Source organism: Rhinatrema bivittatum, chromosome 17 (genome assembly GCF_901001135.1).
Source record: "Rhinatrema bivittatum chromosome 17, aRhiBiv1.1, whole genome shotgun sequence".
NCBI lineage: Eukaryota > Metazoa > Chordata > Amphibia > Gymnophiona > Rhinatrematidae > Rhinatrema > Rhinatrema bivittatum.
In genome coordinates, this window is record NC_042631.1 from 16,464,411 (window position 1) to 16,477,302 (window position 12,892).

General features: G+C 42.4%; 1 protein-coding gene across 1 annotated transcript in view; it reads left to right on the forward strand.

The window, feature by feature from the left end:
• KIAA1549L (KIAA1549 like) overlaps positions 1-12,892 on the forward strand; it is a 123,936-nt gene that overhangs the window by 98,726 nt on the left and 12,318 nt on the right. The window contains exons 27-30 of the mRNA XM_029583086.1: positions 1,748-1,874; positions 3,334-3,684; positions 10,734-10,834; positions 12,327-12,457. Of these exons, the coding sequence (XP_029438946.1) occupies positions 1,748-1,874; positions 3,334-3,684; positions 10,734-10,834; positions 12,327-12,457 (710 nt within the window). The remainder of the gene's footprint in view (positions 1-1,747; positions 1,875-3,333; positions 3,685-10,733; positions 10,835-12,326; positions 12,458-12,892) is intronic.

Consider the following 12,892-nt stretch of genomic DNA (forward strand, 5'->3'; position numbering starts at 1 on the left):
ATAACTTCTAGCCGGATAAGTTAACTGTTTTAGAGTTTTTTGTATATTGGCCCCAATGTTTTTAAATGCTAAAATTTCCTCTGTCATTGACTTGATAATTGTTGTCATAGTGGTTTTGTAATTTTTATGTGTATATGTAGTTTGTGGTTGCTTATTACATGTATTTTATGTATTGCGGTTTGTCTTTGATGTAACTCCCTTTTTTCCAGGCTCTCCCAAAATGAGCAAGGGGGCCTCCTTCAGATACTGCAGAGGTGAAGGAAAACCTGGCCCCAGCTCCGGATCAGGAGTCTTTCATGGGGGTACAGCAAAGCTATAAAATGCAAAGGGATCACATTCACTGTTTTACATTAAACAAGTCCATCCAGCAAGTGTTGTGTTCCAAAACAAAATAAGACTTTAGTAAAAATCAAGTAAAGCAGTATAAAAATAGGAAAGTAGATAAAAACAGTTTCTCAGACTGCTTGAATTAGGGCTTCCTCTCCTTTAGGACCCAAATTAAACTTGAATTCCTTTGCTCTCACTTAGAAAAAAAAGTACTCAGACAATCATGTGGTGAACAGTGCAGCAAGGACAAATTTCTATCCCAGAGACCTGGGAATAGTCACCCTCCAGGAACTCACTCTGACTGATTGAGACAGAGAAACAGCAGCTCTGGATAACCCCCTTGCTGTCTCTCCCTTACTCCTCTGGTCGACTCCCTCTAGTGCCTCATGGAGATCCACCTTTTTTAGAATGGACCAGGAAAAAACACTCTACATCCCTCTGGAACTTCACATTCCTGGATTGTTCCTTACTATAATCTATTGGGAAGGCTGAATCAGCCTTACATTGATTATTCGCCCGATACATTTTTTGCAGCTGGATGTGTTTTTATTTGATTGTAACTCACCTACTGCACTGCATGCATAAAGTGTCAGAAAAAAGAAGTAAAAATAAAGGGAATCACGAGCCAAGCTTGGAATTCAGGTGTTGAGAACGTGAGAAGATTTTCCGTAAAGTAACCCTTGTGGTACTTTACCAAAAGTTCCTGTAAGGTGCACTGCTTCCTGCTCCAGGAAAGATTCAGATGCGCTGAGTAGGAGGAGCGCCATTTCTCTATGGAAGTTTGGAAGAGAAGCATTCATGTCCTTTGACCCTTGCTATCTCTGCAGATGGGGGTTAGGTGCTGGGAAAGTGTGCATCTTAAATGTGTGTGTTCTTAGGTGTTGGAAAAGTACGCATCTTCAATACCTGTGTGCTTAGGTGCTGGGAAAGTGCGCATCCTCAATGCGTGTGTGCTTAGGTGCTGGGAAAGTGTGCATCCTCAATGTGTGTGTGCTTAGGTGCTGGGAAAGTGTGCACCTTCAATGCGTGTGGGTGTACTTCCCCCCCCTGAAAGTTGTACCCTTGAGAAAGTCTCCATGTATAGCCATTTACTGAAACCAAGCATTTGCATGCAGCTACTGCGCAGGGCAAGTTCTAAAAAAAAACCTTCCCTTTGTTAGTATGATTGCCCTCTTAAATCCACATTTCAATAAATGAAGATTTAAATAAATAAAACCTTTAATATACGGGTTTGTGTTCTCATAGTATGGAGAGAAAATTTTATTTTGAATTATCTTCGTTCTGTGAGCTTAATATGTACTGAATATAGGATTAATTTTGAGATTTATTACATTAACGTTTCATCATCTAATAAACAGCACCATTTGGTATGTGTTGATTTCATCGCTGGGTTTATGTGGTATTGATGCTTTGTTTGCAGGCAGATGAACAGCTCCGTGTACAGAAGCAGGCAGTCTCTGAACAGCCCAAGCCCAGGAGAGACAGAGATGGACCTCCTCGTAATCCGTGACAGGCCAAGACGCGGGATTCGCAACAGTGGATATGATGTACGTTTATATAATGCATTTTGTTAGACTTAATTTAACTATAATTGGTCCCTGAGTAACAATACAGTTAAAATATTTTTCTTAAATTTGTGGCTTAATGCATCTTGAAATATCTTAAGATTTCTTGTTTAACTAAAAACATTTTCTGTTCTGCGCAGATGCTGATAAACATCTTTTTCATGCAATAGTAATAAAGTGCATGCAGCCAATTTCTACCAACATAAATACACACACACACACACACACACACACTCCACAGGCAAATTAAACCGTATTCTGTGCAACAGAGGTGTAGGCTCTGGGCATATGACATGAAACTTCTTACACAAGAGAAATGTAGAAATGTTCTGTCTTTTAAGTTATTTGCTAACTGCAAACCACAAAACATTCTGCTACGAATAGTTTTTTATGGAAACCGCCTAGAAACGCTGATAGGTGGTTTATAAATTTGGAATAAATATCCCACTCCCCGTCACCCCATCCTGCCCTTCCTCTCTTGCCGCTTAGTGCTCTGCCCACCTCCCCATGTTCTCCTGTCCGTTCCCATTTCACCCATATCATGGCTACAGTGTTTGTCTGCGTGACTGTGCTGTGTAGGGGATCGAGTGTCCTTTTGTAAAGAGGGTTATGGCACCCCTAGTGGCCACAGGCAGAACAGCATAGACAGAGAAACAGCAGTCAAGGATAATATATATATATACAAGCCGTTAAGCCCATTAAAACGGGCTACATCCCTCTGTCTCTCACCTCCCCCTCATTCTCTCTCCCCTCACTCTTCACCACCCCCTACCTCCCTCCCTCTCACCCACTCCTCCCTCTCCTCTCACTCAGTCCCTCCCTCCCACTCAGTCTCACTCACTCCCTCTCCCCCTCTCTCCCTCCCTCTCACTCACCCTCAGTCCCACTCATCCCTTCCCACTCCCTCCCCCTCCTCCCTCAGTCCACTCCTCTCTCTCAGTCCCCACTCCCTCCCTCCCTCCTCTCTCTCCTCCCCCCTCCCTCTCTCTCCCCCCTCCTCTCCCTCCCCCCCCCCCCCCCCCCTCCCCCCTCTCTCCCCCCCCCTCCCTCCCCCCCTCACTCAGTCCCACTCCCTCCCTCCCTCTCACTCAGTCCCACTCCCTCTCTCTCTCCTCCCTCGCTGCCACCGCCGCTGCCATCCAACGCCGCCGCTGCCACCCACCGCCGCCGCCGCTGCCACTCAACGCCGCCTCCCGATGCCGCCGCCTCCCGACGCCGCCGCTGCCACTGGATGCCGCTGCCACTCGACTCCGCCATTTTTTTTCTTTTTTCTGGCTCAGACCGACGTGCTCGCCCGCACATGCGTGGTAGAGCTGGTCTCTACTGCGCATTTGCGGCACGTCGGTCATCCTTCGTTTATTAGGTAGGATATAACCCAGAGAAGACCAGAAGGTAGATGGATACTATTTACATAAATGTCTGAACATTTTCTCCTCCTCAGACTGAACCTGAGATAATAGAAGAAACAAACATTGATCAAGTCAAGGGACCTAGAAGCTCTGCCAAATCCCGTCAAGTTAAGGGCCATTCTGAGACATCGACCTTGAGTTCTCAGCCTTCTATTGATGAAGTCAGACAGCAGATGCATATGCTGCTGGAGGAGGCATTCAGTCTGGCTTCTGCGGGCCATGCTGGAGCTAAAAGACAACGGGAGGGCTACGTTCCCACACAGCAACTACAATATGCCGAGGTTGTGACCAGTGCTCCTGGAACCATGAGCCGACCACCAGGAGGGGTGCAGTGGATGCCCACCTACGGACCTGAAATGTATCCATACAGTCTTCCAAGACCGGTAAGTTATTCTCTTTGTTTTTGTTTTGTCTTTTTTTTTTCTCATTTTCCGCCACCCATGACGTACTCAGACAGCTCTGGGGGATGAAGAGGAGCTTCCTCCAGGGCAGAGGCCACCGTCATGGTGGCAGCCACCCTTCCTCCCTTCCTAGGCCTGAGCACACCCACCTCTCCGGTATGCCCAGACCAACTGGCCCTTGATCTTCAGTCTCCTGCTTTACAGCACCCAGGTAAGTCATTCTTTTACTGTATTGTCCTGCGGCTTACAGTTATAGGAGTCTATGTAGTGGAGCTTATTGGGCATTTTAAGGGCCTTTCCAGTATGCTAATTGTACGTAGTAAGCCAGGCATTGAGGGTCATTTTCAATGGTTTGCATAACTGAGCACATATAAGCATAAGTAGGCACCTAAAGTTACAGCAGTCTAACTATAATAAAGAGGAAAGCTGCCCCGCACCTGCATCATCACTGGTATGCAAATTGAGCTCCACCCCTTCTCTCCCTGTATTCTCCAGCTCCGCCCCTCTCTCTCTGTATTGTCCAATCCACTGTCTACTACCACATATGGAAATTGAGGTCTACCTCTTTCTCTAGCTGAGCTCTCCAGTTCTGCCCCCTCTTTCTCAAATGACCAATTTCCTCCCTACTACCACACAGTACACCCAAGCTCAGCACGCACTCTCTGCTACCACACATTTCAGTTATGCACATCCCACACTTCACGGTATTTCCCCCATCCTCGGGTGGGCTTTTACTACTAGTGCAGAAGTTCATAAAATACCAGATATCACTGTCTGTCATAGATGGAGATGAGAGGCCGGGGCTGTAGGTGAAAGGCAAGAGCAAATGTTTGTTAAGCCCTGTAGCTACTAAGTATACAACTGAGAAAGTAGGGGCAATAAATCAGTGATTCTCACCCACACATATATACAGTATATATACTGTATCAGCGACTTAAAACAAATTAGCAAGGCTTGGCAGTAAAGCTATACACAACATTACAGGCTTATCACTAGGTCCCTAGCAATAAGCATCAACACTTCCCTGATGAGAATGCCCTGTACTCTTCAGCAGTGTTGACTATGTGGTCTCAACCAGGGCTGAAACAATACCAGGGATTTCACTTCTTGTGCTTAGCGGAGAGCTCGAGGAAAGTTTCGGTCTCTTATGCCGGTAGTTAATGCATACCTGTAATGATTTCTTTGTTTCCCTGCTCTCTCCTTGAAGCACTGCCAAGCCAACCGATAAGAAAAACTGCTACGTGTTTCAGCACTTCCCTGACACGGTGGCATTCCCCACCTCTGATCACCATTTTTGCACAGTCGTTCCCCCCTCATTTATGGGACTTCTGTCCCTAAACTGAATGCCGAAATGCCTTCAGAGCCTAATACCCTGCGGCATGTTTCAGTGCAGGGATCCACACACTTTATGTGCCTATTTTATTAAAGTATGCTCATTTATTATACGTGTTAAATAATTGTACCACTTTTGTGCAGTAGCCCTCAGTTTATGCGCAGAGACAGGTATTTTATAAAGTTGGACGAGATATATGCTTATCTCACTCATGAAAATGTTTGCTTACTTTGTGAGAAGATAAGAGTAACAAAGCAAGCATTTACAATATGAAGTACTTCTTACTTCCTGAGTGTACAGTGGATGAAACTTCAGGAACCACTCAGCAAGGACACAGTATTAGAGTCAACAAATAGACAATGGGCCTGATATTCAGCTCCACTTAGCTGGCTAAGTGCCACCATTTGAATATCCGGGCGTGGTCAGCAGCTGTAACTTATCTGGCTACATTTTTATCTGGCTAAAAAGTTAGCCGGCTAAGGCCTCGATTCATCATTCATCGCTGAATGATGAATCCAGCGAAAACGGGGGGCGGGGGGGGGGTGGGCCTGCGAAAGCCCGCAGCCTTCACATCACCGCGGTGTGCCAGCTGCCGATTTTCGCACCGAATAGCGCCACTGTGAAAAGTGGTGCTATTTGGTGTGCTACTGCCGACGATAATGTTGGTAACGTTATCGCCGGCAGCGAAGATACTGCCGACTCCACCCCCTCCCTGCCTCGACTTCTCCCCTTCCCCTAATTTGCATGCTATCGCACACAAAAAGGGCGTGAGATAAGCCTTTGATAAATGACCCCATAAGTGAGAAACAAGATGGGAGAATTCCAGGGTGGAGTTTAGCTGGATAAATGCCAATATTCAGCATCATTCAGCTTAGTGGGTGATGCATCAAGTCGGGTTAATGCTCTAACACATGTCATAATGCGTATATCGCACAATATCACTGCTATAGAGCACTGTCGGGGAGATATTGCATGATATTTTGCATCTCTCTGTCTGGATACCCTCCCCTTTTACAGTGAACTTTTGCATGTGATTTGCATGCACGAATAATGCAAATGCATGCAAAGAAAGTCATTACTAATCAATTTGATGTAAATATTTTATCACGGCTGACAGAATGTGGTCAGCCACGGACCCTAACTTGGGTCCCAAGGCTCCTGCCACACATTTAAAGTGGCAGGAAAAAAAAATCACAGTAAATGGGCAGGTTGAGCGGGGATCACTGCTGACCCCCGTCTCAACCCGGGGCCACCAGTTTGAGGCATCCTCGTCTCCACCAAAATGTTAATTAAAAAAAAGAGAACTGCATAACGATGGCTCTGGCCCCCCTTCCCCAAAGCTAAAACATAAAATGTGGCCCTGGCCCCCCACTGCCTCCCAATGCCATACCCCCTACTCCTCCAAGTGACAGAGATCCCCTCCCCAAAAGTAAAAAACAAACAAAACAGGATCTTGGGTCTGGCTGCCATTCCCCCTCCCCCTGACCCCAGTCCTGCATCCCCCTGAAATTTTAAAAGGATCCAGCATAGGTGCCAGGTACACCCTTGCATGCGGCTCAGTTGGCGCCATTTTCCAAAATGGCGCTGACCTGACCTTGCCCCAGCCTTGTGACTGGGATAAGGTCCGGGTATCAGACCCAGGCCATGTAACAAGGTCTGATTGCTGGGACTTATTTCAGTCACATGGCTGAGGCAAGATCGGGTCGGCGCCATTTTGGAAAATGGCGCCGACTGGGCTGGGTGTGAGGGTGTAGCCGGCACCTACGCTGGATCCTTTTAAAGTTTGGGGGGGGATGTGGGAGAGGAGGGTCAGAGGTAGGTGGAGGGTGGGAAGGGGGGGCAGGCCAGCATTCCTTTTTTTTTTAAACTTTGGGGGGGATCTTTGTCACTTGGGGGGTGGGGAATGGGGGTATGGCAGCAGGGGGCCAGGGCTACATTTTATGTTTTAGCTTTGGGAAGGATTGCTGTGGCTGTCACCACGCAGTTCTTTTTTATAATTAATATTTTGGGGGAGTCAGGGCCACCTCGCCTGGCAGCCCTGGTTGAGACGGGGATCATGTGACTTTTTTTTTTTCTGGCCAGCAGCATTTAAAGTGTTGGCAGTTGGCAGTTCTGTGAGGTTGAGGCTGCCATCACGTTAAAGGACTGCTTGCCACGTTCTTTTGTCCCTTGGTGTTTGGCTGTGAGACAAAAGAACACGTCTTATAGCCGCAGTTCTTTTTCAGAGGAGGGGCTCCACTATTGCGGTGACTCCCCCAATGAAAATATATCATGGCTTAGTGCATCCAGGGGTTAGTTAGCCAGATAAGTGCAAGACTGTTATTTGGCTGTCCTAAAATTAGCTGGACTAGTTAGTGGATTCGCTTTTTCAGCTAACTTCTACAGTCAGATAGCAGCTGAATATTGGCCCCCAGTTTTTGGGGGTAATGTTATAACACTAACTTTCAAAGCAAACTCACGCACATAAGTCTACTTTGAAAATTATCCTGGCAAAACTACACACGCACACAATTACACCTGATATTTGGTGCATGTAGTTTTCTGACAGTTTATGAGCGAAGGTTTTCAAATCATAAATTATGCGCATAACTCCCAACCCTGCCCAGGAATCATGTATGTAAAACTGTGCCCATACAATGCAGATGTGAATATTTTTATGCCAATATTGCTTGTACTGTTTTCTAAAGAACCATTTCTGCAGGTAAAGTACTACTTCCTTGCTTGCAAAAGTCCTTTTGAAAATTACCCTTTTGATATATGTATATTTTATGCAACTGATGTATTGTAATGTTATGTATTTTAATTGTAAATTGCTTTGATATATTGTATGAAAGACAATATAATCAAGATGATTAAACTAATCTAAAATCTCCCTAAATTTAGAATTCCTATTCACTATTGAAATGATTGGTCAATTAAAATAAATAATATTTCAAATAGCAGCAGTGTGTTTCCATGGAGCTACCGTACTCTATTACATTCTGTAAACAGCAACTTTGAACTCATTTGAGAATAAATGCTTTTGAATAAATTCCTTTATAAACCTTATCTGGACTTGTTTGCTACCAAATATGTAACACATGTGGGGACTGTGCTGGAAATATACCGTACTTTATTGTTACATATTTAGTGAGTGAGAATAGGCATTTTCTCTTATTTTAGACAATATTGTAAACCCCACTCTAGCCCCTGCATCTTATGGGCATTATATTAAAGTTTCATTGTGTAGCTCAATGATATTTAGCTTATTAATATTTATTACTATTTCTTTATATCATCTTGATAAATGACAAGTGGTAACATATGAATTTAAATCTCTGCAACTTACCAATAGAATTTAATAGATTTAACAAAAACTTTATTAACATAAAAAATGTAGACAAACACATTAAATAGTGGCCATTTTCATGCCTTTAATTTGTTGACCAATTACCTGGTTAATCCTACCAGTAAGCATATGCTTATCTCAAAGATTAAGCTATGCACATGTAAGTACAAATAGCTGTCTTAGGGTAAGAGGATGTGAAGAAATTCATTCTCATGCGAGAGGGACAGTTTTGCCCCATAATGAAAGAGAAGTACATACATGGAGACCTAACCTGATCAGAAATACAGCCCTGTCACCATTACAGAATTACAAACAAGCACTTAGCTAGTAAGAGCAAGAATTCATGTGCTTTCAGAGAAGAGATATTTTCAGTGAGCCACATCTGTTACTTTAAGATAAAAGTTAGAAAAGTCCCTAGCTGCCTACCTGTAAATGACTGTACAGGAAAGGAGTTTAAGAAACTGGATGGTGAAAGTAACATTGGCACAGTTTGAACATTGATCCTGAGACCATGTTCAAGATGACTCCTGTGTCCATATCCAGCATGCTGACCTTCCCCCAATGAGACCATCTTTTCCTGAGACAGTGCCAGGGGGAATCACTGACCAGAGAAGTGTCTCCTTTATTTATCCTTTCTTGGGCCATTCTCATAAGTGGTCCTGTATATATTGCTTTTATATGTCTTTTATGTGCTGCTAAATACATATTCAGTTACTGGCTATTACATTACATTACTAATTACTTTGCTTAGGATTTTGGGATGTGTTTGTGGTGGGTTATATTACTATTGTTAGTTTGTGTAGGAATAAAGTTTACATATATCTGACAAGACACTAGTGGTCCCATATAATCACAATGATGCTTATTAATATGTTATTGAATATATTCACTTCCTTTTTTACAATATATATACTTATTTGCCAGTATCTTTCTGTGTGCATGTCTTATTTACGCCAGGAAACCAAGGCAATGGCCACACAACAGCCAATAAAGGGAAACTATGAATGGCTTATTAAATCAGTTATGGTTCTTTTGATCCTCAACAGATGAAAGCCAAGGTGATGGGGGCCACTATGACCTCCGACATTGCCTGCCTTTATATGTCAGAATTTGAAGATTGTTTTGTGTCTACCTCTCAGTATTAGTCTAATGGTTGTTTGGCTCAAGTGTGTTGATCACATTTTTTTGCTATGGCAGAGTTTGATTGAGACATTCTTGCAGTTTATAACATTTTTGTTTGCTTATGATCAGTATCTTTTCAGGAGGTTGCTTCTGGAGGTACATAGATATTTTACTGGCTTTGATACAGATCAGATTTTTCATCTAGGGCCAGACATTTGTCTTTGTGTTAAGTGATATTTTATATATGATTTTTTTAAATGTCTTTTCTTACCTGCCTTGATTCTTGAGAAAGATTGGGATATAAATAATGTAAAATAAATAAATATTTATAATTATCACCAGATCTCTTTTTTAGCTGTGTGGGTAAAGGTAATTTCCAATGGTTTCAAGACATTTATAGAAGGTTGACTGACCAGAATTCTTTCCTTAGGTTTGATAGTTGTCATCAGATGAGAGAACCTCCCTGTTGGCCTATTCTTTCAATTGTGTTGGAAATACACAACACTGATTTTAAATTCTAAGCCCTTGATATGGTAAAGCACTTTGTTCAGAAGGGTTATCTGTTGTCTGATATAAAAAAAAAAAAGCTTACAGGAAAGCTTTGTTTATTAATCATCTCTTATTGCTGCGGGAAAAATCTACTATTGTTACACAAAAGATAGTATGAGTTTTACCGTACAATGGTTATACAAAGGCGATTTCTGAGATTATTACATTGCATTGGCCTTTATTTTTCGGCATTATTTTCTTACAAGCATGCAAGGAATGTACATGATTATATTCCGCCTTTTGCCAATTCAAAGTGATTACATTCTAGTTCTTATTTTTTGGTTTTTGTTGTATATGTGTATGGCATACATTTTTTATGATTGTGTTATGTCTTTTTGTGTTATGTATTTTATATGTTTAATTATTTTGCTTTTGTTATGTTAAATTCTTTTTGTTAAATTTATTAAATTCTGTTGATAAATTGTAGAGATTTAAATTCACGTTACCACTTATTTATGACATTTGTTAGATGTGATATCACAATTCTTTTGTATTTTTACCTTAAAATATTCTTGCCTGCCGTTTGTAAAGTAGAAAGCTCGCACTCCAGAAAAAAAGTATAGCTAAGAAAATCCCAGCATGCGTATCTTCTAAAATGCATTTTCAGCAGGTTTTAATGAAGTATTTTTAGAATTGTCCTGCTTTTAAAGTTTGATAAACGGATATGAATACAAAAACTGCTCTCTCCCTTCCTCACAGGTATATCGATTTTCTCAGCTTCCTGAAATGGTTATGGGATCTGCCCCTCCTCCCCCTGTACCTCCCAGGACAGGCCCTATGGCAGTTGCTTCTCTCCGGAGGTAAATCTGTTAGACCTTTTGCACAGTAATCAATGGCTGATCTTTACAGCTTCAGCAGGGATTGGTCCAGGCATGGGTACAGGTTTGGACTCCTCATGGCATCACTGCCCAGGTGATTGATTATTAGAGATTGCCAGCCTCAATCATATTCATAGAGGTGTGCAGGATTTTCAACGGCATCGTTCCCCACGATGATACAAGTGCAAGGAGAAGAGAGAAATGGCTTTCCTATTCAGATATTCAGCTATGGATTGATTTTGAATAATCACATTGATCTTCTTTACAGCAAAATAGCAGATCTGCTATTTGACTCTGACTATTAAATTCTGCTTTGCTTTTGTCTGTACCAGTACATTGTGTGCTTACAGAATGGAATAATATTTCATAGCTTATCAAACCACAGGACATAAAGAAAATTTGCTGTTTCTTTTCATGCCATACTTTGTGCATAAAAGACCAGTTTAAAGAGCATGAAACATGGTGAAGTAGAAAAGAATTGTATTTTCTTATTATGGTTTTCATCTGTGTAACACTGAAAATACTAATACTCATCCAAACCTTATCACCACAGCAAACGCAGAGTGATATGATATTTTACACATCTGTACATCTTTCTGGCCTGTGCATGCAGTCTTGTCATGTGAGCGTGGTGTGATGTGCACATGCCTGTATATTTTTCTGATCTGTGCATGCAGTTTTGCGTGCATGTGGCGTGATATGCAGACATCTGTACATCCTTCTGGCCTTTGTGCATGCAGTCTTGCATACATGTGTGTGTGTGGTGCGACATGCACTCACCTATACATTTTTCTAGCTTGTGCATGCAGTCTTGTCTGTGTGTAGTGTGATATGCACACACCCGTACATCTTTCTGGCCTGTATGCATGCAGTCTTGCATACATGTGCGTGTGGTGTAATGTGCATACACCTGTACATCTTTCAGGCTTGTGCATACATTCTTGTATACATGTGAGGTGAATCTCAGTCAGGCCTTTAAAAAAAAAATACATTTTCAGTGCTGTCTCATGAATTTGAACTCTCTTGAATCAGCTGCATCAACTTATTTTTCAAATGTTGAATGTTTTCTTTCCAAAAATGAAACACTTTTCCAACATTTGTTTTGTCTGCTTTATTTCTTCTTTTGTTTCTTTATTTTTTGATTTCAGTTTTTCATTTTATTTTTAATTTAAATTGCTTTTTCCCCTCCATACTTTCTGCTTTCAATCTTACACCTTCTTTCTCACCTAGCCTCCCAAGTTTCTGCTTTCACTGTCAGCACGCCCTCCCCTCCCCTCCACCCAACTCCTCTCCTGCATAAAGCTCAGTTTTAAATGGCTTGTTCTGTTCCTGTAATGGATCCCAGTTTAAAGGGCAATGTAGAGAGAACGCACTCTCTGTTCTTGTAGTGGCTGCCGTCCTGTGGCCTGGGTCCGAAGGTTGCTGAGCTTTCATAGATCGGGAACTGTCATGTTTTCATTTCTTTGGTGCTCAGGTCTACCTCTGATGTTGGCAGCAAAACAAGAATGCCAGAGCAGACAAAGCCTTGTGCTGTCGCCTTTCCACCGGTCTCAAGAGCCTCAGTGCCTGCGGCTTCAGTGGATCATTCACCTTCAAATTGCTCAGGTGAAAAGAAGGACACAAGTTTACAAAGCCTAGGAATCGTGAGAAAGATCCAAACATTAGTACAGGCTTTCACCTGAAAAACAAGATTGCCATCTCTTAGTCTATATTTTGAGATGAACCGTTAGATAAAGAAATGATGATGACTGTGTCCTGTGTAATCCAAGTATGAATGCTTGTTTATTGCTGAGATTATTCGTAGTAATAATCATGTTTGGTATTGTGAACACATGGTTTGGAGAGGGGGGGACATGAAAACCGCAAAACCAGTGAATATAATTGCAAGCCAGCAGAAAGCTAGAAAGGAATCCTTGAAAGTTTCCTCTTGCATGTGTGCATGGGACACTTTGAAGGGAAAAATAAAACACTTTAACGTGGACTTAATTTGGAAGAGGGGGATGGGGGGTCTTGGGAAGAATCGAAACTGAGCCATCCGGT